Here is a 21,888-nt window from a genome sequence, read left to right as displayed (position 1 = left end):
TGCAATATGCCAACTTCATCTCGCTCCCACCTCCGACCCCCACAGAGTTAGAGCAGTAAGAACCATGAAGCAAAGAGCTTGCCTGTTCAAGGGCAGAAAAAGGCATTGAAGTTAGATGCTTTACTTGCAGGAACTTCCCCCCCTCTTGACCCAGGCAAATCCATTACGGATGTTAAAGTTTGGCTTGAGTCAAGACACCCAGGAATGTATTTACCTCCAACAACTTGTAGCAGGGTCAACACCACATGAACAGGCAAATTCAAATATTTTACATCAGGACACCACCCTTCCTAGAGCTCCTGGCCACATATCACCTCTGATCTGGTTTGGGGACAGCATTGCTGCACTTCTCTTGCACCATCACAATTATATTATGCTGAGACTATTTTGAGCAAGGATAAGCAGGCTCATGCTGCTCTCTGTTGGCCAGAGTATGCCATTAGATTAACCAGATTGTTTCCAAGTTAGTTTTAAATATCTCTTCCCATGTTAGGACACCATTTCTTTCTAGCATTATACCGATGGGAAGGTGCTGATTCAATGAAACCCAGACTCTTTTCAGCCTCCTTCCTGGGCGGGGATGTGTTTGATGCATGTAAAGGCAGTGATGATCACTCACCACCCTCTGTTGGGGTCAGGCTACGTTTTCGCAGGAGTTTTAGGAAGCTGCTCTTGGACTGCTCCCTGGGGAGCAGTGACCGCTCCCTGGGGAGAGGGCAGGGCCATGTTTGCATGGAAGATGTTTTTCCATTGCTCCAGACTGCCGGGGTGACACAGCTCACAGCAGCGGCAAGCACTCACCTTTGCCCAGGAGGCTGCTGGTGAAGGCACCGCTCCAAGAAATGTTTTTTTTTTTTTGGGCCCTTATCTTCCCTAAGAATGACTGGGACCCTGATGTCTCACATCCCAAACCCCAGGATACAGGCCAGGAAGGGATGAGTGATGCCTTCCTGTGTGAGCTGAGCCATTGGGACACCGAGGTGGGAAGGTTCATAGGAAGAGAAGGGGAACAAGCAAGAGGGAGCCTGGCTCTGTGCCCAGGCAGGAGGACATGGTTCTGGCAGGGAGCAAGGCTTTGCTTTCAATTGCTTCAGCATGACACAAGCACTGGGGAAAATGGTAGAAATAGCCCTGAGGCAGGACACAGACTTCTCTGTTTTCTGCTGCACCTGCTTGCAACTGCCCCCCTGTCTCTGGCCTCGTTAGCTTGGAAACGCAGAGGATCAGCTGGAGGCATCGAGGCAGCCCAGCACAATAGTGCCTGGCCCCTCTCAGCCTGAAAGTTCAGGCTAAGTCAGGCAATTACTTTTTCAGAAGGGTTTTAGGAAGCTGCTCTTGGAGGAGCAGTGACCGCTCCCTGGGGAGAGGGCAGGGACATGTTTGCATGGAAAACGTTTTTACATTGCTCCAGACTGCTGGGGTGACACAGCTCACAGCAGGGGCAGGCACTCACCTTTGCCCAGAAGGCTGCTGGCTAAGACAACACTGCAGAAAATGTCTTTTTGGGCCTGTATCTCCCTTGAGAATGAGTTGGACCCTGATGTCCCAGATCCTAAGCGCCAGGCAGGCCAGGCAGGCGTGAGTGCCACCTTCCTGTGCAAGCTGGGTGGGCCACTGGGGGAAGGCTTATAGCGGGTGGAGGAGAGTGAGCAAGAGGTAACATAACTCTGCACCCAGGCAAGGAGGGAGGCCTTGATTTCAAGATTGCTTTGATATGACACTGGTACTGGGGAAAAATGGAATAAACTGCCCTGGCCCTGGTACAGACTTTTCCACATGCTCCTGAACCTCCTTGAACCTGCCCCCATGCCCTGGCCTCCTTACCTGGAAAAGCAGAGGATCAGCCAGAGGTATCAAGGCAGCCCAGCACAATAGTGCCTGGCCCCTCTCAGCCTGAAAGTCCAGGCTAAGAAAGGGAATGTCTACCCGATCCACACGGATGTGTCAGAGGATGAATAAAACTTGTGCCTAAGGGAGCAGAAAATCTCAGGGGGAAATCACGTGGGTTTGTTCCAGGCAAACAATCCTGAGTAATGCAAAGGAGACGGCTGAGCAGTGTGCCAGGAGTCACTGGGTGTGAGGTCTATGGGCTGAGACAGAGATCTGTGACTGAGGGGGAGAAGTGATGGGGAAAAGTGATAAACAAGCTCAGCCCCTGTTCATGCTGTGATGGGGCAGGAGAGTCCCTGGCCTGTGGCTGGGCAGGAAGCAGCTGGTGCCGGAGCAGCAGGACTGAGCAGAGCAGGGAGGTTTTTGTATGGGGCTGTAGCACTGTGGGAGAGCTATAACTCTGCTGACAGTAATAATCTCCAGCATCCCCAGCTTCCACCTGGCTGATGGTGAAAGTGTAGTCGGTGCCAGACCCACTGCCACTGAACTGGTCGGGGATCCCCGAGGGGCGCTTGTTTGTGTAGTAGACAAGGAGCTTTGGAGCCTGCCCTGGTTTCTGCTGGTAAAAGTTCATGTAGTTGCTAACACTGGAACTGGCTTTGCACTTGATGGTGACTGTGTTTCCTGGGGACACAACCACAGATTCTGGAGTCTGGGTCACGAGGATGTCTCCGCTGGAGCCTGCATGAGGGGAAATGATTAATGTGTAGAGAACATGTCAAAAAGCAAAATGTGATGGAGTTTAGCAAAGGGATGTTTCCCCCATCACACATTTACTTTTAGAAAGTAGTTAAATTGACCATGGGATATTCCTCCATGGCATTCAGAGCCATTATACACTGTCTGAGTTTCAGGAACAAACAAACTGTCTGAGCCAGGCTCTGTCCTGCTGCCCTTACCCTTTGCCCAGAGCACGAGGAGCCAGAGGAGCTGAGTCTGCCACAGCATCTTGCTGCTTCTGCACCGACTGACACGGAGCTGAGAGACACCAAGCGTTAAAACAGCCCCTTTATAGCTGCTCCCCAGAGCAGGGCGCAGTCATTGGGGTGGCTGTATGCAAAGCAGTAAATCTATGAAAATGTACCTTCCCTGGGGAACAGGGCACAGGCGACAAGGAAGGAGGTAATGACAGCCCTGCCGTGTGAATATAAACACAACTCATCAAGTGCTGGAGGAAACGCCATGTCCCTAACCAGCTCCCTGGCTCAGACCAGAGCATCCCTGTGTGTAACAGTTGCAGAGAGGGCACCTGAGGTCTGTTCTGGTCCTGCTCGTACAGAGAGCCCTCTTCTGTGAGTGCAGACGCGCTCAGGGAGAACAGGGAATCTCTTGGTTTACTATTGCAGGACCCTGATCTTCCCTATGTTAGCACAAGTCTTGTACCGGTGTTCCCCTTTCCCATCAGTGCAGGGGCTGCTGATCTGCATGAGGACAGTGAGCACCAGGTCCTATGGAACTATGAAACGATGAAAATATGGGTAGGAAGGATAGGCTCTGATACCGTGGTGGATGTACCCTAGCATAACCCTGCCCAGAGAGCAGCGGGATGCAGCAGGCTGGCTGACTCTAGCAGTACTGCCATGGTCTTCCCTCCCTCAGCCTCATCCCCCTGACCTCGGACACACGTCCACCCATTTTTCATTTCCAACCCCACTCCCTGCTCCATTGTGTGTTAACAATTCATAACCCCCCACCAGACTTTCTACAACATCCCCTCTCCCCTCCCACCCTCCTCGCCTCACTCGGCCATCCCAGCAGCTACTGGATAATTGACTCAACCCTGTTCAACAGGCTTTGGTGGGCCAGACCTAGACTGAGCATGTTCACTCCTGGGAAGATTGTGGGACAGAGGTGGAGCACCTCTGCGGGCATCCGTCGCCACACCCCTGCCCACCAGGGCCCATGCCCCATCTCCTGCCTAGCTCTGATCTTGAAAATATAGCCTGTGCCTGTTTGCTGAAGTGCATTTTGGGATTTCTTCCCACCACGGCCTATGAGAGTTGGCAGCACAGACTCTTTTTACCCTCTACGAATAGACCACATGGCCACCTCAGCTAATCATTGATCATAAAACTCCAGGACTTGCTTCACTGTGTCGGGTTGGCGATGATTGCCAGACCATCCTGATGAGATTTGAGGGAGGCTGTAATGGAGAGAGCGAGACCACATGCACAAGTTAGTTCAGCAGAGGAAACAGGAGTTTGGACTGATGTAAACCAAAAGAGTAATCGGTGTCTCTGATGCACCGGGACACAGGGAGGGATACAGTGGGGAGAAGCTGTACAGGACTTTGGGAGTCTGTGTATTTGAGCGTCTCAGACTCAATAAATCGAGTCTGCTCTGACGTGGTGGATTTCCAATAAACTCTGGATTTCCAGCACATTGGAGCAGACTCCCTGCACGGGTGTAAGTGCCCTCAGTGCTCAGCCAAACCCTTTTCATCTGTCTCTGCTCTTCTTTAACAGCTAGAGTTCAGATGTTTCCTGCTGGACAAAACAGATCTGAACATGAAACAGCTGCAAACAGCACCGGCAGTAGCAGAGCTGAAAGCAGCAGGGAGGTGTTTGTGCTGGGCTGTGTCACTGTATGAGGCCATTGGTTACACTGCTGACAGTAGTAATCTGCAGCTTCAACACTCCTGATCGTGAAGGTGAAATCCACTGAACCGGGCAGGGACCCCAGACTGGAGGATGCTGGCATAGTAGATCATGAGCTTGGGAGCTTGTCCAGGTTTCTGCTGGTACCAGTTCAGGCAATTGCTAATGCTGGCACTGGCTTTGCAGGTGACAGACACTCTTCCTCCCACAGGGTCCGACAGGGACTCTGGAGACTGAGTTAGCACGACTTGCCCAGAGGAGTCTAGAAATAGCAAGTGAGTTTGCAGTGAACAGGATACGATAATAATGGAAGCATTCACACCCTGGGAAAATGTTTGAGTTTTCCACTGTAACCACACTCAGATCCAAGGTACAGAAAAGATGCAATTAACTGGGTAACGGCATCTTAAGTTCTGCTCTGGCCACGTGTTCAATCAGTGTGATAACCCGAGGAATAAGGAACGGCATTATGTAACAGAATTTGCATGGTAAACTTAATGGCTGGTAGCCATAATGCCTTTCATTGAATGTGTGGGTAGTGCTCCCAGCCTCCAGATCACCCATCACTTCTTCCAGGCTCCAGTGCACTCCAGAGGCTGGAAGCACCTGTCACCTGAGCAAGGCCCAGCCAGGGGAGTGCATGGACCCAAGCTTGCTACTTGCTTGGGATCATGATCCAGAACTGGCTGGGGCCGTCACTGCACACAGCGCAGGGGGCTGGGGCACGTGCCATATGCTGCCTCCTGGACTGACCATGTGGAGCCCTGCAGCCCACCCTGCCAGGGCTTTTTCTGGTGCTACCCAGGAGGAAGCAGGGACAGATTTGGGGCCTGTCTATACTTTCCCCCCCCCCCCCACCCTGGCCATGCCCACCCAGCCTTTTATGACTTCCCTAGGACACGGGGCTTGCTGGGGCTTCCCCAGTGGCTGGGGGGTTCAGGCCAGGGTGGGCACTGATGCAGGGTGATAGGCCAGGAAAGTGAGTGCCGGCACTGTGGGAAGCTGCAGCTGGCCCAGCAGGCTGTGGTTTGGAGCTGGTATCTGCAGCTGAGACCCTGTGCAGGGCTTTGTGGCCCCAGTGCCCATGGCAGGGAGACTGTGTTGGGGCGGGGTGGGGAGGGGGAGGGTGGTAATGAGGACTTGCAAGGATGTTTGTTGAGCATGTGTGCTCTCAGCCTGGGATGTGGTGGCAGCTCCCAGGCTCAGCACTCATGTCACGGAGCACAGGCTATGTCCCTAGGGTTCTCCCATGGGGAAATGATTATGATTAAAATCAATGGGTGCCTCTACATGTGCACCGATGTGTTCAGGCAACACCACAGCAACGCATGCATATCTGCCTATGGGTTTAAAAATGGCCGTGAGGCGCTTTCACTAATTTTCATTGAATGAGTTTTAGTTAAAGTGTCCTGTGGCCAATTTTAAATATGCAGGGACTTAATATATATGACACTGCAGTGTTTTAATATGAGTGGCTCCCTGGGATCCATTCTAATTAAAACGTTCCCTCCCCCACACCTCACACATATGTCCAGGCGCCCAATGATCTAAGTCTAAGCAGTCCCATTACAATGATTTTTCTTCCTTAATTTTTCAAGCACACTGTGTCAGAAGCAGCTCCCCTGCTCTTTAATACTTCACACCCGGGTTGCTGTGGCACCGAGGAGGTTTTTGTACTGCAGTGCATCACTGTTAGAGGGCAGCTGTAGTCCTGCCCACAGTAGTAGTCACCAGCATCTTCCACCTGCACCCCGCAGATGGTGAAGGTGAAGTTGGTGCCACTCTAGCTGCCACTGAATCAGTCAGGGATCCCAGTGAAACAACTGTTTCTATCATAAATGAGAAGCTTGGGAGTTTGGCCTTGGTTGAACACTTATAATTGCATTTCATAGCTCACAGATCTTGAAGCCTTGCATTAGATGGTGACCGTCTCTCCAGGACTCACTGTCAGGGAAGCTGGCATCTGTGTTTTAACAATCTCCCCACTGGATTCTAGGAAAGTGGGAAAAAGAGAAACCTTGGGGTGAATCTGCTTTTGCAGTGTTGGCCTCCAAGTCCATATAATACCATGTCTGTGCTGCTTACCTTCAACCATGGAGAAAAGGACTGAGATCAGCTGCACCCATAACATCATGGTGCTTCTTTACTTGGGCTGCTCCACATCTCACTGTTGTGCAGCAGGAGCTTATAGCCCCTCAGATACGACATCTTTTAAGGGTCAGGTATGGAAGATATGTAAATAGAAGTCTCAGATAAATGATGGTTGAGGCTTCCTGTCTCCTTCACGGCTGCTCTGTCAGCAGGAAACAGTTTCAGGTCACATTTAAGGAGGAGTAGGTTGAACAGGGGTCCAGGGTCATCAAAACAGCAGTACTTTGGTGCTTCTAGGTTTTTTAGCACTGAGAGGGCCAAGTGGCTGATGGGATTTTACAGAACGGTTTTCATCGAACGTGCAGGAAATCTTGGCCCTTGTAATTTTCAGCAGAATAATGCAGCCTCCAGGTGCGGATGCTCAGTTGGTGTAAATGGAGGGTGCAGAGTGTCCCCAGGGCAGGAACTACAGACAGGGCATTACTCCAATGTCCACTGTAGCAGGCCCTCTTGATTGCTCAGGGAAGTGAACGGAGAGATGTTAAAGGGGCTTTGGATTTGATGCCATATCTTCAGAGTTACATTTTTAATAGTCCCAGCACCGTGGAGGTGCAGAGCACAGAAGTTCAGATATCTGGACACACGGATACAATATGCCAACTTCATCTCTCTCCCACCCCGACCCTTACAGAGTTAGAGCGGTAAGAGCCATGCAGCAAACAGCTTGCCTTTTCAAGGGCAGAAAAAGCCGAGCAAGTTAGTTGCTTTACTTTCAGTAAGTTCACCCCCTCTTGACCCAGGCAAATCTACTACAGATGTTAAAATTTAGCCTGAGTCAAGACACCCAGGAATGTATTTACCTCCAACAACTTGCAGCAGGGTCAACACCATATGGAGAGGGAAATTGTCATATTCTGTGTCATGACTCCAAAGATCCTGAACTCCCTCCTGGGGGCTGCACATCATCTTTTTAATTTAATTTAATTTCTAATTGTGTGTCTTGGCACAAATTAGACAAATCCATTCAGTTTCTACCAATTTAGCAGATATCAGTCATTCAAATCTGTGTCATCATCTCAGTTTCAATCGCCTGCTGTTGCCTCATCTTGCTGTAGCCTGGCGAGTGCTCCCTACTGGCTAAATCTAAGGTCATAGCTCAACAAGATCCAGCTCCTACTGACCACCGTGACAACAGTCCTGTCAATTTAAATGCTCCTAGAAGATGATTGCTGACAGCGGAGCAGTGGTTGCTCAGTGTTAACGTGCTGGTTGCTTTAAAGGAAATCCCACTTTCTATTATGGTATTTCCACATCCCTCTTCAGTAGAGCGGGTCACTAAGACCATTTTTTGTTGCTCAGTATCTTGTTCCTCATTGGAGGAGGGCTTCTGAGTGATAGGCACTGCTGTGTGTTTCTTGGGGGGTGTTCAAGTCCAGGGGCACTGAGCAGGTGCATAGGACGTAATATGCTTGCTTTGGTTATGTTGGTCTCATATGAAGCCTTCACTTCTAGTGCTTGAAGACAGGACTTCAATGTGCACAGTGAGATGCTTGTAGCTGCTCAAAAGGGGACATGCCAGCTGGTTTGCTTGGAAAACACTGGATCAGTACAGCCACCTTCGTGGAGCTCCTGGGCACAAATCACCTCTGATCTGATTTAGGGACAGCATTCCTGCACTTGTCTTGCATCAATCATAAGGCGATTATACTGAGAGTATAGTGAGCAAGGTTTAGGAGCCTCATGCTGCTCTCTACTGGCCAGAAGGTGCCATGAGATTAACCAGATTATTTCCAAATTAGTTTTATACATATCTTTCTGTGTTAGAATACCTTTTGTATGTAACATTTTTACTGATGTGAAGGTGCTGATTCAATGAAACCCACTCTCTTCTCAGCCTCCTTCGTAGGCAGGAGAAGGGTTAGGTGCAGTGTAAAGGCAGTGATGAGCACTCACCGCCCTCTTTTGGGGTTGGGACACTTTTTCACAAGAGTTTTAGAAAGCTGCTCTTGGACAAGCCGTGACCCCTCCCTGGGGAGAGGGCAGGGACATGTTTGCATGGAAGATGTTTTACTTTGCTCCAGACTGCCAGGGTGACACTGCTCACATCAGGGGAAGGCACTCATCTTCGCCCAGCAATCTGCTGGTGAAATCACCTCTCCAGCCCATCTTTCCCCTAAGAATGACTGGGACCCTGATGTCTCACATCCCAAACCCCAGGATACAGGCCAGAAAGGGATGAGTGGTGCCTTCCTGTGTGAGCTGAGCCATTGGGACACCGAGGTGTGAAGGTTCATAGGAAGAGAAGGGGAATAAGCAAGAGGGAGCCTGGCTCTGTGCCCTGGCAGCGGGACACGGTTCTGGTAGGGAGTAAGACTTTGCTTTCAATTGCTTTGGCATGACACAAGGACTGGGGAAAATGGTAGAAATAGCCCTGAGGCAGGGCACAGACTTCTCCATTTGCTGCTGCACCTGCTGCTTGAAACTGCCCCCCTGTCTCTGGCCTTGGTAGCCTGGAAAAGCAAAGGATCAGCTGGAGGCATCAAGGCAGCCCAGCACAAGAGTGCCTGGCCCCTCTCAGCCTGAAAGTCCAGCCTAAGACAGGGAATGTCTACCCTATCCACATGGATGTGTCAGAGGCTGAATAAAACTTGTGCCTAAGGGAGCAGAAAAGCTCAGGGGGAAATTGCATGGGTTTGTTCCAGGCAAATAAACCTGAGTAATGCAAAGGAGATGGCTAAGCACTGTGCCAGGAGTCACTGGGTGTGAGGTCTGTGGGGCCGAGACAGAGATCTCTGACTGAGGGGGAGAAATGATGGGGAAAAGCCATAAAGAAGCTCAACTCCTGTTCACGCTGTACCGGGGCAGGAGAGTCACTGGCCTGTGGCTGGGCAGGAAGCAGCTGGTGCCGGGAGCAGCAGAACGGAGCAGAGCAGGGAGGTTTTTGTACGGGGCTGTAGCACTGTGGGAGGGCTGCTGTTACCCTGCTGACAGTAATAGTCTCCAGCATCTCCAGCTTCCACCCGGCTGATGGTGAAAGTGAAGTCAGTTCCAGACCCACTGCCACTGAACCGGTCGGGGATCCCCGAGGGGCGGCTGTTTGTGTTGTAGAGAAGGAGCTTTGGAGCCTGCCCTGGTTTCTGCTGGTAGAAGTTCATGTAGCTGCTAACACTGGAGCTGGCTTTGCACTTGATGGTGACTGTCTCTCCTGGGGAAACTGCCAGGGATTCAGGAGTCTGGGTCACAACAGTGTCCCCACTGGAGCCTGCATAGGAGAGAAATCATGAAAATAAAGCTGGATGATTCTAATGAAAACAATGACCAGACAAAGGAGATGAGATTTGTTTTTTTTATCTGTAATTTTCTTGGAGTAATCTGAATTTCCTTTATAGAGCTAGACATGGAGAATGGTGTTACAGGGATCCATACTCCATGTAGAGTAGAATCAGCACCAAAATCATGGAAACTACTGACAGGTTTGGTCTGCTCCCTCCTGTACTGCTGCCCTTACCCTTTGCCCAGAGCACGAGGAGCCAGAGGAGCTGAATCTGCCACAGCATCTTGCTGCTTCTGCACCGACTGACACGGACCTGAGAGACACCAAGCGTTAAACCGGCTCCTTTATAGCTGCTCCCCAGAGCAGGGACTGTCCCTATGCAAAGCACCAGCTCTATGTAAATGCACCCTCCCGGGGCCCAGGGCAGAGACTGCAGGGCAGGGGCAGACACAGCCCTGCTCTGTGCTGATGCCATTGCTGACAGCAGTGTCTCTGCGCAGGGATCAGGGCAGTGTGTGGGTGTCTCACTGCACGACTGACTCTCATCTTCCCCAGCAGTGTCACACAGGTGCAGCCCCGTGGCCTCGATCTTCACATGCTGCTCGTACCTCTGCTGACCCCCGGCTCTGCCTCGCTGATGACCACCTCCATCGCTATACGGTGTCACCCCACAAGGGCTCAAACAGAAGTTGTCACTGGGTAAACTGGGAGTGAACTCTGGGTTCCCTTCAAGTCAGTGGCAAAGCCTCCGTGGCCTCAGGGTGAGAATGGCACCAAGGGACTTTCACCTCCTCGCTCCCATCCCTTACACTGGGCACCACTAAACCCCAGCAGAGATTTCCAGTTGTGCTGGGGCTGAAGGGTGCTGGCCCTGCTGCCCTGCCCTGCACTGGGTGCCACTGTGGGACCTGTGCAGCGTGAGGTGGAGACGTGAGACATGGACAGCCGCACCTGGGGGACAGACCCTGCTCTGAACAGTGTGAGGATCCTCTCAGTTTTGTGGCTTCCTCCCACTCGGGCTGTCAGGGCCAGGACAGCTCATGTCCCCTCACGGCATTTGGATGACGATCTCACTTCTTCCCCCTCCTTGTCACTGCCCTGTCCCTGGCCATCAGGAGCTGGGCTCTCCCTGCCCATGTCCATCTGTGCCCATTCTGTGCTCACAGGCCTGTAAACATATGTAGCAGCGACACAGGAGGGCCAGACTCCCCTGCAGGCTTTGGGGGCTTGGCACCACTCTGATGGTGGGAAGCAGGTGTAAATCCAGGCTCATGGGGGCTGTGTCCTGCTGCACTGGTGTCCCTGGCAGTCTGCACTTTTCAGTCCGACCGGTGTCTTTGGTGAGGAGCTGGTGGAGCTCAGACAGCCGTCGTGCCTGGGAGTGCAGCACTCCTTCATGCGCTGTCATGTGCCCCGGGCATGGGGGGAGGCAGGACAAGGACCGGGGTTGTCCTTTCTGGAGAGAAGTTGTGTGACCCTAGGGCAAGGGGGAAGATGGGCTGAGGTCGACTCCACTGACCTGACAGTCATAAGGGATAATGTGTGCCACTGGGAACAGGCTCCTGGGGGCTGTTGGTGGGTTTGTGTGGGAACTTGGTACCAATAATAGTAAAAAAGCCAATAGAAATCCCCAGTATGGGAAACTTTAAAACCAAAACACAACCCTAAGAGAGAATGAAGGAGAAAGACCTGGGTCAGGGGCAGCACCAAGTGGCAGAGGGTCGACATGCCCTTGAGGCAAAGCCCAGTGAACCCTGGGGGTCCAGACTTCTGGATACTTTGAATACTGTCAGTTCAGTTGAGGTAAGGGCTGTGCTGCTGGGGGACCGGGACACCCTTCGGGCTGCCCCGTAGTGTTTCCACCAGAAGAGAAGTATGAAAAGCATCAATTGGAGGTGACATAGCCAACAAGTGCTGAAATGCCAGCGTCACAATCACATCACAATGCTGCACTGTTGGACTACAGGACACAGGCACGGCCGGTCTAGTGGCCTCCTTAGGGATTTCCAGGTGCTACGTTGTGTTGTTTTCGTGTGTGCTGGTTCATGGGTTTCCTGGGTTCATATTGCTTGTTCCTGGTCTGACCTCCCTGTCATGTCTTTCAGCCCTAGTTACTGGGTTACACTGGAAACCTGTTTCTTGGACATGTGCAAAACCTCCTTTCTGCCACAGAGCAGCTATTTTCCCCTCAAAGCCAGTGTGTGTGTGAGTGTGTGTGCGAGTACATGCATGGGCTGAAGCGTGTCCATGTGGGCACGGACACGGATGTGTACATGGGGTCTTTTCCTTTCAGCCTTCCCAGTGACAGAATCAGAGAATTACAGAAAGTTCGTGTTGGGAGGGACCTCAGGAGGTCACATCTAGTCCAACCCCTGCTCAAAGGACAACCATCCTCAACTAGATCATCCCAGCCAAAGCTTTGTCTAGCCGGGTTTTGAAAACCTCTAAGGATGAAGCTTGCCCTGCTTCTCTGGGTAACCTGTGCCAGTGTTTTACTACCCTCCTAGGGAGAAAATTCTTCCTCATATCTACCCTCAATTTCCCTTGCTGCACCCTGAGCCCATTGCTCCTTTTCTGAGATCTGTCACCACTGAGGACAGGCCAGCTCCATCCTTTCGAACCTCCCTTCAGGTAGTTGAAGGCTGATATTAAGTCCTCTCCCAGTTTCCTCTACTCTAGAGTAAATACACCCAGTTCCCTCAGCCTTCCTCATAAGGCACGTCCCCCAGCCCCCTCAGCCTTCCTCATGTCCCTCAGTCCCCTCACCATTGTGTGCCCTCCACTGGACTGCCTCCAATGTGTCCCCATCTTTTCTGTAGCGGGGGCCCAAAACTGAACACAGCACTGCAGATGTGGCCTCACCAGCGCAGAATAGAGAGAAATAACCACTTCCCTTGCCCTGCTGGCAGCACACTGACCAATGCAGCCCGTATGTCATTAGCCTTGATGGCAACAAGGATGCACTGTTGGCTCATATTCAGCTTATCGTCCACTGTAACCCCCAGGGCCTTTTCTGCAGAGCTGTGCCCAGCCAGCCAGCCCCCAGCCTGTACCGCTGCATGGGGTTGTCCTGTTCTCAGTACAGGACTTTGCACTTGTCCTTGTTGAACCTCATGAGATTACTTTTGTTCCAATCCACCAATTTGTCTAAATCACCCTTAATCCTAGCCCTATCCTCCAGCGTATCTAGTACTCCCCACAGATTGGTGTCATCTGTAAACTTTCTGATGCTGAGTTAGGTCCAACCTGGCTCCAATCCCAAAATTTTATGGTGACAGTCAAGAAACATTCCCCTGCACTGATGGCCCAGGTCGCACTGCTATGTGTAATGCATGGGTTTCCACACAGAAATGGCCCCTATGCTGAGACTACTGGAGCTCTGCTTGGTCCCAGACTCATCCCGCCCCAGCGCAGGGTCTCCCAGGCTCTCTATAAAGCTGCCCATTGGTCCATCAGCTCTTTGGGACAGGGACTGCCTTTTCATTCTCTGCACAGTGCCCAGCTCAACATGGGCCAGGCACCAGGAGAGGGTCCTGGGCACTACTGCTCGACAGGTCATAGTGGGGGAGAACAGCAGTGAGACCCACCTGATGCTGTCGTTAATAGGACATGGCAGTAGTGGAGCAGGTGAGAAGTGAGCGAGTGTGCCGAGACCTCAGCTCTCCCAGGACCTAGGACCCATCTTTCTCTCTCAGCCTGGACCATCACTTCCAGCACATGGATCAAGATTGCCTGGGGCCCTGACGTCAGGGCAAAATGGTATGAGCTTATTATCAGTGAGTGCCCTGTAGTGTGGCAGAGAGCTAAGAGATGAATGGTGGTTTTGGAGATGAGATATCTGTGGGGGAGTCACTGGCCTGTGGCTGGGCAGGAACCAGCTGGCGCCGATAGGAGCAGGACTGAGCAGATCTGGGAGATTTTTGTCTGGGGCTGTAGTACTCTGAGAGGGGCACGATAACCCTGATGACATTAATAATCACCAGCATTACCCGTCTCCACGCAGCTTATGGTAAAAGTGCCACTGAATTGGTTGGGGATCCTGGGAGGGGTGGCTTTTTGTGCCATAGAGAAGGAGCTTTGGAGCCTGCCCTGGTTTCTGCTGGTAGAAGCTCATGTATCCACTACTGGAGCTGGCTTTGCACTTGATGGTGATTGTGTCTCCTGGGGACACGGCCAGGGACTCTGGAGTCTGGATCACAAGAATGTCCCATCTGGAGTCTGCATAGGAGAAACAATCAACATGAAAAGCAAATGTCAAGCTGTCTTTACACGTACACTGGGTGGGCTCCTCTCCTTCAGCTGCTCTGGGTGCCAGGAGCAGATGCAGGCCAGTCCATGCAGCCACAGTCCCACAAAACTAGTAGCCTGTGGAGCTGGAGCGTGTGGCCATGGACAGGAGCTTGTCCGACAGTGCTGTGTCCTGGGTGCACAAGGGCAAGGACTGTGCCCTTCACTTCTCTCTTTCCGCAACTCTTCTATAGACATGTGCCCACTTTTCTTCCGGGCAATCAGGGCTGATCCACACTGGGGTCAGTGAGTCCTAAGTGCATTTTGTCTGTGATCTCCATCTACCACCCTCTGCCTGATCTTCCTCCCCTGGCACTCATCTCACACGGGATCCTATGTTTCCTCAGTGACCCTGCTCCTATCTTAACATTGACAGTCCCATCCTTGGCTCCCTTTATTGTGTTAGCACTGTGTCCTTCTTCCTAAACTACTCCCATGAGTATCTCACCTGCTGCCCATCCCAGCACCAGTTCACTCCTGCATTTCTGCCACCTGCTTCGGGCATCTGTACACATCATGGGTTTTAATCCCTATTAAATTAAATTGATTTATAAAATTTATACTTGTTTATTTTGAAGCACTACATCTGTGTTTACATGCATGAGATGTTCAAATGAATTTAACCTTGGAGCATCACATCTGTGTTTACACACACTAACCATTAGCACCTCACAGCACCCCTTGCTGTGACCGAGGGGGACCAGGCAACCAAGTCCTGGTGTCTGTGCTGGAGGGTGCACAGCAGCACACATGATGGGGTGGGGGTAACAGAGAGTGTGTCCGTGGAGCTGCTGTCCCTGCTGCAGTTCAGCCTTCAGCGTCCTGCAGGAGCTGTGTGGGGACCTGCAGGGGACACAATACCTTTGCTCATGCAGAGCTGTTATTGTCTCCTCCTCCAATGCAGACCTGCAATAAGGGGCTCCCTGCAAGTGCCCACTGGGAGCAGCAGGCCGGCTGGGCGATGGACCCACCAGGAATCGTACAATGAAAGGCCATGAAGGGAGAAAGGCCAGTTGCAAGCTGCTGGGAAAAGCTGAGAGCAGCATGGGGAGTGTCGTGGTGGGCGTCCAAAGCAGGAGGTGGAGGTGGACGAGGCCTTCTTTAAACAAGTGGCAGGAGGTTTCTAATGGCAGCACTTGGTTCTCCGGGGGGCTCTAATTATTGGGATATCTGCTGGGAGGGAACTACAGCAATGCACAAGCAGCCTAGCTGGTTCCTGGAGTGCGTTTAAAAAACAAACAAAAACACCACTTCAATTTATGGAGCATTAAACAGAACTAAACCTCCGTGGCGCGTACGAGCAGCCGTAGAAGCTGCAGATCCAGAGAAGCTCGTCGTGTCCTGTAGCTTCAGTCATTAAACTATCTACCCTTCAACAGGTTCATTTCAGCATCCGCTACTCCGGCCTCAGGCGCAGTTAGTTTGCTGCTGCTTTCTGCCTCTCCCTGCTGCTCCGCTAGATGGGGCGAATGGCAAGAAACATCAGAGAACAGGTGTGAAACCAGGATCCTCTGTTTCCAATCCACATTGCTCTGCAGATGTGCAGATGCAGGACTTCAGCAGTTGCTGGTTTGCAGCGGCCCTGGTTGCTGCTGGAAGAGGAAGTATCTCAGGATCCAACTAGGCCGTGAGCAGTCACTTCCTTCAGGAGAGAAAAGACCGATTTCCAGATGCTTCTGCCTTGTCAGCATCACTACGGAGCATTTCTCCCTCCCCATCCCATGCCATTGTGGAGTCACTGGAGATGCGGAGTGAAAGCGGAGGGCAGGGAGTGGTGAGAAGGGAAATGGAGGATGGCCACTGCCCAGGGTGCCAGTTGCAATGTCCCATCCTCAGCAGGGCAGGGCCAGGAGCAGGAGTCCAGGTAGAGGGATCCTCTAGCACCTGGGGCCATGGCCCTGCCCTCGGAGGGCTCCTGAGGCCCTCCCTGGCTTCCCTCACCCTTCAGCCCAGGACCTCCTTCCCAGGGCAGGCGTTAACCTTGTCTTGAGAGACACGTCGTGTGCCCTGGGCTCAGGGATGAACTGCATCTGCCTGCTATCAAAAATGAGTCTCCAGGATCCTGTGCCAACACCCGAGTGCTGCGCAGCGTGTGCTAGATCACAGATGAGCTCCGTGTCTGCAGGGAGGACGGATGGGGCAAGTGCGTGACTGTGACCAGCCCCCGTCCTGCTGTGACGGGGCACGAGAGTCCCTGGCCTGTGGCTGGGCAGGAAGCAGCTGGTGCCGGGAGCAGCAGGACTGAGAAGAGCAGGGAGGTTTTTGTACGGGGCTGTAGCACTGTGAGAGGCCAGCTACCATGCTGCTGACAGTAATAATCTCCAGCATCTCCAGCTTCCACGTGGCTGATGGTGAATGTAAAGTCGGTGCCAGACCCACTGCCACTGAACCGGTTGGGGATCCCCGAGGGGCGGCTGTTTGTGCTGTAGAGAAGGCACTTAGGAGCCTGCCCTGGTTTCTGCTGGTGCAAGGCCATCCAGCTGCTAACACTGGAGCTGGTTTTGCACTTGATGGTGACGGTGTCTCCTGGGGACACTGCCAGGGACTCTGGAGTCTGAGTCACAACAATGTCGCCGCTGGAGCCTGATGATGAAAAACATTGAGCATGAACAGAACATCAGGTAATTCATACGCAGAAATGACCACCAAAGTGAAACTACATTGCTTGCAATGTACACGTTTATGTAAGAGATCTTAGTCGTATCTCTACTCCTGGAAACGGCGAATGGAATGACACATGTGCCTTACTGGATGAAGGGATTCATTCACTTCTACAATGAATCACCACCTACATTTTGGAAATTACTTATTGTTTTGAGCTGCTCCCTCCCCTCCTGCTGTAAGGTTCGACCTAGAAACTACTATGCAAAGCCTAAGCAAAAGTGAATGTTATGTGACAAATGCCCATCTGCAATGATAAGGAGCAGACAGTCTTAGATAGAGGAAGCTTGAAAACAAAAACAGAATCAGAGTTACTGGAACAAAGAGCTCATTAAAATACTAAAAATCACACCCCTAGGCGGGGAAGATATATGCTAATGAAACATATATGTATGTTAATGAGCTACATAGCTAAAACACAGGTATAGAGACATGCTCAGTAAAGAACTCCTTGCGTCACTCCTTTATAACCAATTAGCAAACAAGGATGCTTATGAAGATTCAAACTCTTGTATATAAGGGGCTCAGTATTGCATATGTGCTGTGCTTGTTTTGTGAAATTATTCCGCTTGCACCTTTTATTGCTAGCAATAAATCTTTTTTATACTTTCACCCCTGGTATCTTTATTGGCCTTTGCATACCAGGCACGAACCCAGACTTGAGCTGGGGCCTAACACTGCTGCCCTTACCCTTTGCCCAGAGCACGAGGAGCCAGAGGAGCTGAGTCTGCCACAGCATCTTGCTGCTTCTGCACCAACTGACACGGAGCTGAGAGACACCAAGCGTTAAACCGGCCCCTTTATACCTGCTCTGGCGAGCAGGGCGCTGTCCCTGGGGTGGCCTTATGCAAAACAGCAGCTCTATGTAAATGTGCCTTTGCTGGGTCCCAGATCAGAGCTTCCCAGGCAGGGGTAGACACAGCTGTGACCCATGAGTGCAAATAGGACACTTAAGCTGTGGGTGGCAACCACTATGTCCATTCTCTGCTTCCTAGTTCAGTTTGGGGCATCCCTGTGAGTGATGGATGCAGAAGATAGAAGGGATTTATGTGTATCCTGTGTCCTGCTCACACCAAGCTCCAGCATGGGATGTTTGAAATGCCTTTGACAACAAAGAGGTGATTTCAGCTGAAACCAGAGAAGGGTGTTGGACACAAGGCCTGCTTCTGGAGGAACACAGGTTTTTGGCTCCCCAGGGACAAGTAGCAGTGGTGTACCTTGTGCCACAGCTACTTGATCCTGGGGAACCCCCAGTCCAGGTGCACTTTTGCCTGTGGCAAGTTACCCTGGGTGGCAAAGGGGTGGCTGAGGCCAGCACTGTGCTGGTGCAACAGCCTTACCTGGGGTCTTGGGGGTCTTCCAGTGTTGCCGTTGGGGTGATCCCACCAGGCAGAGCCTGGCTGGCAGTCACAGCATGACTCAGGGTGGCTCAGCTCTGCTTTTCACATGCACACAATGCTCGAGAATTTGATCCTCTGTTTGTTTTTTCAGAGATGTTTTTGACCCCTGGATAACTAGGGGTCAAAAAAAAATGGAAAAAAAAGTCCAAAAAGTGGAGCAGCACACACAGGGTCAGCGCGTCTCTTTGCAGCATGGAAAACAGCTGACTGTGTGGCATGTGGCACCTCATATGTGTTTGTGGTACAACATACCACATGGATGTGCTGGCCCTAGGGGCACGTCCAGGTGAGCAGGCACATGCCTGTTGTGGCATCTCCAACCAGCAGGCAGAGACCCCTGTGACTAACAGCTGTCAGGGACTACTCAAGACCCACGTGGGACAGCGCCCTCCGGATTGGGTAGCCAAGATGATGCTGGGAGATCAGACAAGTCTGCCAGAAAGAGATAAAAGACAGTGAAGCGTGAGCCTCAGTGCCACCCTCTCATCCAGCGCCCAACCTAGCGTGACAGAAGGACAAGCAGGCGACCCACTTCTGGAGAAGACATTGCCTTGAAGGAGGCTGACTATCAACAGCAGACTTCGGGGTATCGGATAGGTAGATATACTGACACAGCGCTCTCACAATCATCACAGTAGCTACAACACACTATGCTACATGGGGTTGAATGATTGAGTGCATGTGTGTGTGGATGGATGTGCTGAGGTGACCAGTACCACCCATAACTCAAAGTTTGCATTCATGATTTTATTGGTAACTTCACATCCTGTCCAATAAACCAGAATTTATTATCATCCCATGAGTTGGTCCTTTGTAGCCAAAACCCCCACAAACCCCACACCCACAATTTCCCCTACAAACCTCATACCCACACACTGCAGATCTGAGAAGGGCAGGGCAGGTCAGTTTGCCCCAAGTGGTACAACTTGCCCCACACCAAAGTGCATGTTCAGGCACATGTGCTGAGGCACAAATCCCCAGCACAAATTTGTGCTACTGCTATTTGAGGCGCACATGCCTGCATGTGTGGATGCACCCAAGGCCTCCATACCACAGGCAGACCCCTGCAATAGGAGCAGGAAGGTGGTCATGCTCAGGTTTGGCAATGGAAGATATTTCTGCAGCATCTGTCTTTCTTCTGTTTCTGTTGCCTTTTAATTCAGTAGCAGGTGCATTGCACTCCTGGGACAGATGCAGTGTGAAGCCCAGGAGTGTTTCTGCTCTGGGGCACTGGCGTGTCCATATGGGGACATCTCCAGACAGGACCACTTGCAACCGAGTCACACCATGCCCCTTTCTGGCTGAGTCTTGCCTTACATCCAGAGCCCCAGTCCTCAGGGGAGCCAAGCCTGGGCAAGCAGCTTCACCTGTCAGAGCTGTGGGAACTTGTTCTAGATGCACCAGGAGTGAAAGGAAACACGGAGCCTGCTCGGAGCAGCAAGGAAACACCCGCACACAGGACTGTACAAAGCAGGGGGCTGATTTACAGATAGGAAACACAAATCAGGGAGGTAGATTCTCACAGGGAACCTCAGCATCAGTTCTGGGTTTTTTCAGCTTTTCCACTACTAGAACATCAACTGTTTCTAATGAAAGGAGAAGTTGTGCTGGTTGTGTTACCCATGATATCATGTCACTCTACAAGCAGGTAAAGCCTGGCCATTACTTTTGGAGCATCTTCCACAGGATCAGGCCCTTAGTACTGTACATGACACCTGTTGAGGCAGGTTCCTAAAGCTTGACCTCAGTTCTCAGGTGTTTTATCCCCGGTTTCCCTATGGGAAATATTCCAGCCGATACTGGCAAGTTGGGGGAGTAGATGGGACTCGTCCATGTAGCCCTTGTAGTAAATAAGGGAACAGAGTATGATATTGGGAATGATTAGGGGGAATGTTTGTCATGGTGAGATCAACATGAGACATTAAGCAATATGTTAAATAAATGCAAATGGCAGGTGTTAGCAGAGCTGGGCAGAGACAAGGTGGGTGACCTGTTATTGGGACCTGTGGCTGAAGCCACTGGCCTTCAGAGCCCAAAGTGGGTTTGTCCCCGGCTCTGGTGACAGATGCATGGGTGGAATCCCATTGCACCCCCATTGAGCCCAGGGACCCCCAGAGTCCCCCAGCAGGACCCCAACCCAAGACCCCCAGCACAGCCAGAGGTAGGTGGGGCCCACGGCAGGGAGGGAGGGCCCCAACCCAGTCACCTGTGGGGCTATTGAGTCAGAGATGAGGAGGGAAACACCTGACCCCCCCGGTTCCTACTTTGCCCATCCCCCAGGGAGCCACACGACCGGAGCCTCGTGAATAGGCCCCATGAACAGGACCGCTTGTCTGCCCAGCGCATGAGTTAGCATGGGAGGATGAGTGGGAGGGCCAAGGCCCTGCCAGTGCACCCAAGGGAAGCTAGTCCCATCAGTAGCTGGGCTACCAGTGGCACAATGTGGATGGGCACACACTGCACCCGAGGATCCCCTCAGAGTCTGCGCCCCTCCTGGCACCTCAGAGGCCTCCACCCAGATGGACCCACATTTCCGGGCTCCGTGCACACCAATCCTCTGGCTCTTGGCTACAGGGGCTGCTCCAGGCTCATGAGACCAAGAGCTTGGCCACCTCCCCTTGAGAGGCATGGTTCTCTTTGGAGTTTCTGGTGCGCCAGATAGAGGAGCTCCAAGCTGCAGTCCAGAGACTACATGCCATCGGGGATGGCGAGCAGGAGATTGACTCCTACTACCAGGCCCATGTCCCCCTGTTGGTGTAGGGCAGACCAAGAACACCTCTCAGGACAAGGGAGGACTCGGGGCTCTCCCATACTGTCCAGCCAGGGGGTTGGACCAAGGTGGTCAAGAGCCCCAAGGTCCGCCACACCAAGGTGTCCTCCCCTCTGGGGCTTTGCAACAGGTATGAACCTCTTGTGGCCCCAGTAGAGCCTGCAAAGATGCCAGCTCCTGCAGGCAAAGGGAAAAAAAAGGGGTGGGATAGCTCTCTATGTCCAGGAAAGCTATGCATCCCTGCAAGCAGACATTGGCACTCGGGGCGGGGGGTGATGATTGGAAACTCTCGGGTCAAAATCCACGGTGAACAAGGCACAGGAGACACAATGATGGTGGTCTACTGCAGACCTCCTAGCCCAGATCAAGAGCTTGATCAGGAACTCACCAGGGAACTAGCTGAGGCTGCATGCTTCCAGTGCATGGTTGTCATGGGAGATTTCAACTACCCTGATATCTCATGGGAAGAGCACTTGGCCACATCCGAACATTGTAAACCTTCCTCATGTGCATGGTGAGCTCTATCTGACTCAAGAAGTCTATAGACCAATGAGAGGCAAAGCACTGCCAGACCTGGTATTGGCAATGGGGGATGATTTAACCCATGATGTAATGATCGAAGGGAAGCTGGGAGACAGTGGCCATGAGCTGATCACCTTCACCATCCGCCATAAAGCTGGTGAGTCAAGCAGCAAAGCAGAAGTCCTCAATTTCAGAAAAGCTAACTTTAAAAAGCTCAGGAGGCTTGTTGGCAAGGCCCTAAGGGAGGAAAGTATATCCGGGGAACTATCAGCCTGACCTCTATCCCTGGGAAGATCTTGGAGAAAATCATCAAGGAGACCATTCTTGACAAAGTGGCTGAAGGCAATTTCCTGAGGAATAGCTAGCATGGGTTTCTTGTGGGTAGGTCTTGCCTGA

At 51.9% G+C, this 21,888-nt stretch overlaps 1 gene segment (V, D, J or C); it reads right to left on the bottom strand.

The window, feature by feature from the left end:
• Nucleotides 1-1,944: 1,944 nt before the first annotated feature.
• On the bottom strand, nucleotides 1,945-10,156 carry LOC106737900 (immunoglobulin kappa variable 3-20-like). The segment is given in 4 exon segments: nucleotides 1,945-1,968; nucleotides 2,330-2,571; nucleotides 9,526-9,840; nucleotides 10,087-10,156. Coding segments are annotated over 4 exon segments (630 nt in total).
• Nucleotides 10,157-21,888: the final 11,732 nt, after the last annotated feature.

The sequence above is a fragment of the Alligator mississippiensis genome, chromosome 2, assembly GCF_030867095.1.
Source record: "Alligator mississippiensis isolate rAllMis1 chromosome 2, rAllMis1, whole genome shotgun sequence".
NCBI lineage: Eukaryota > Metazoa > Chordata > Crocodylia > Alligatoridae > Alligator > Alligator mississippiensis.
This window is presented reverse-complemented; position numbering and strand designations above follow the sequence as displayed.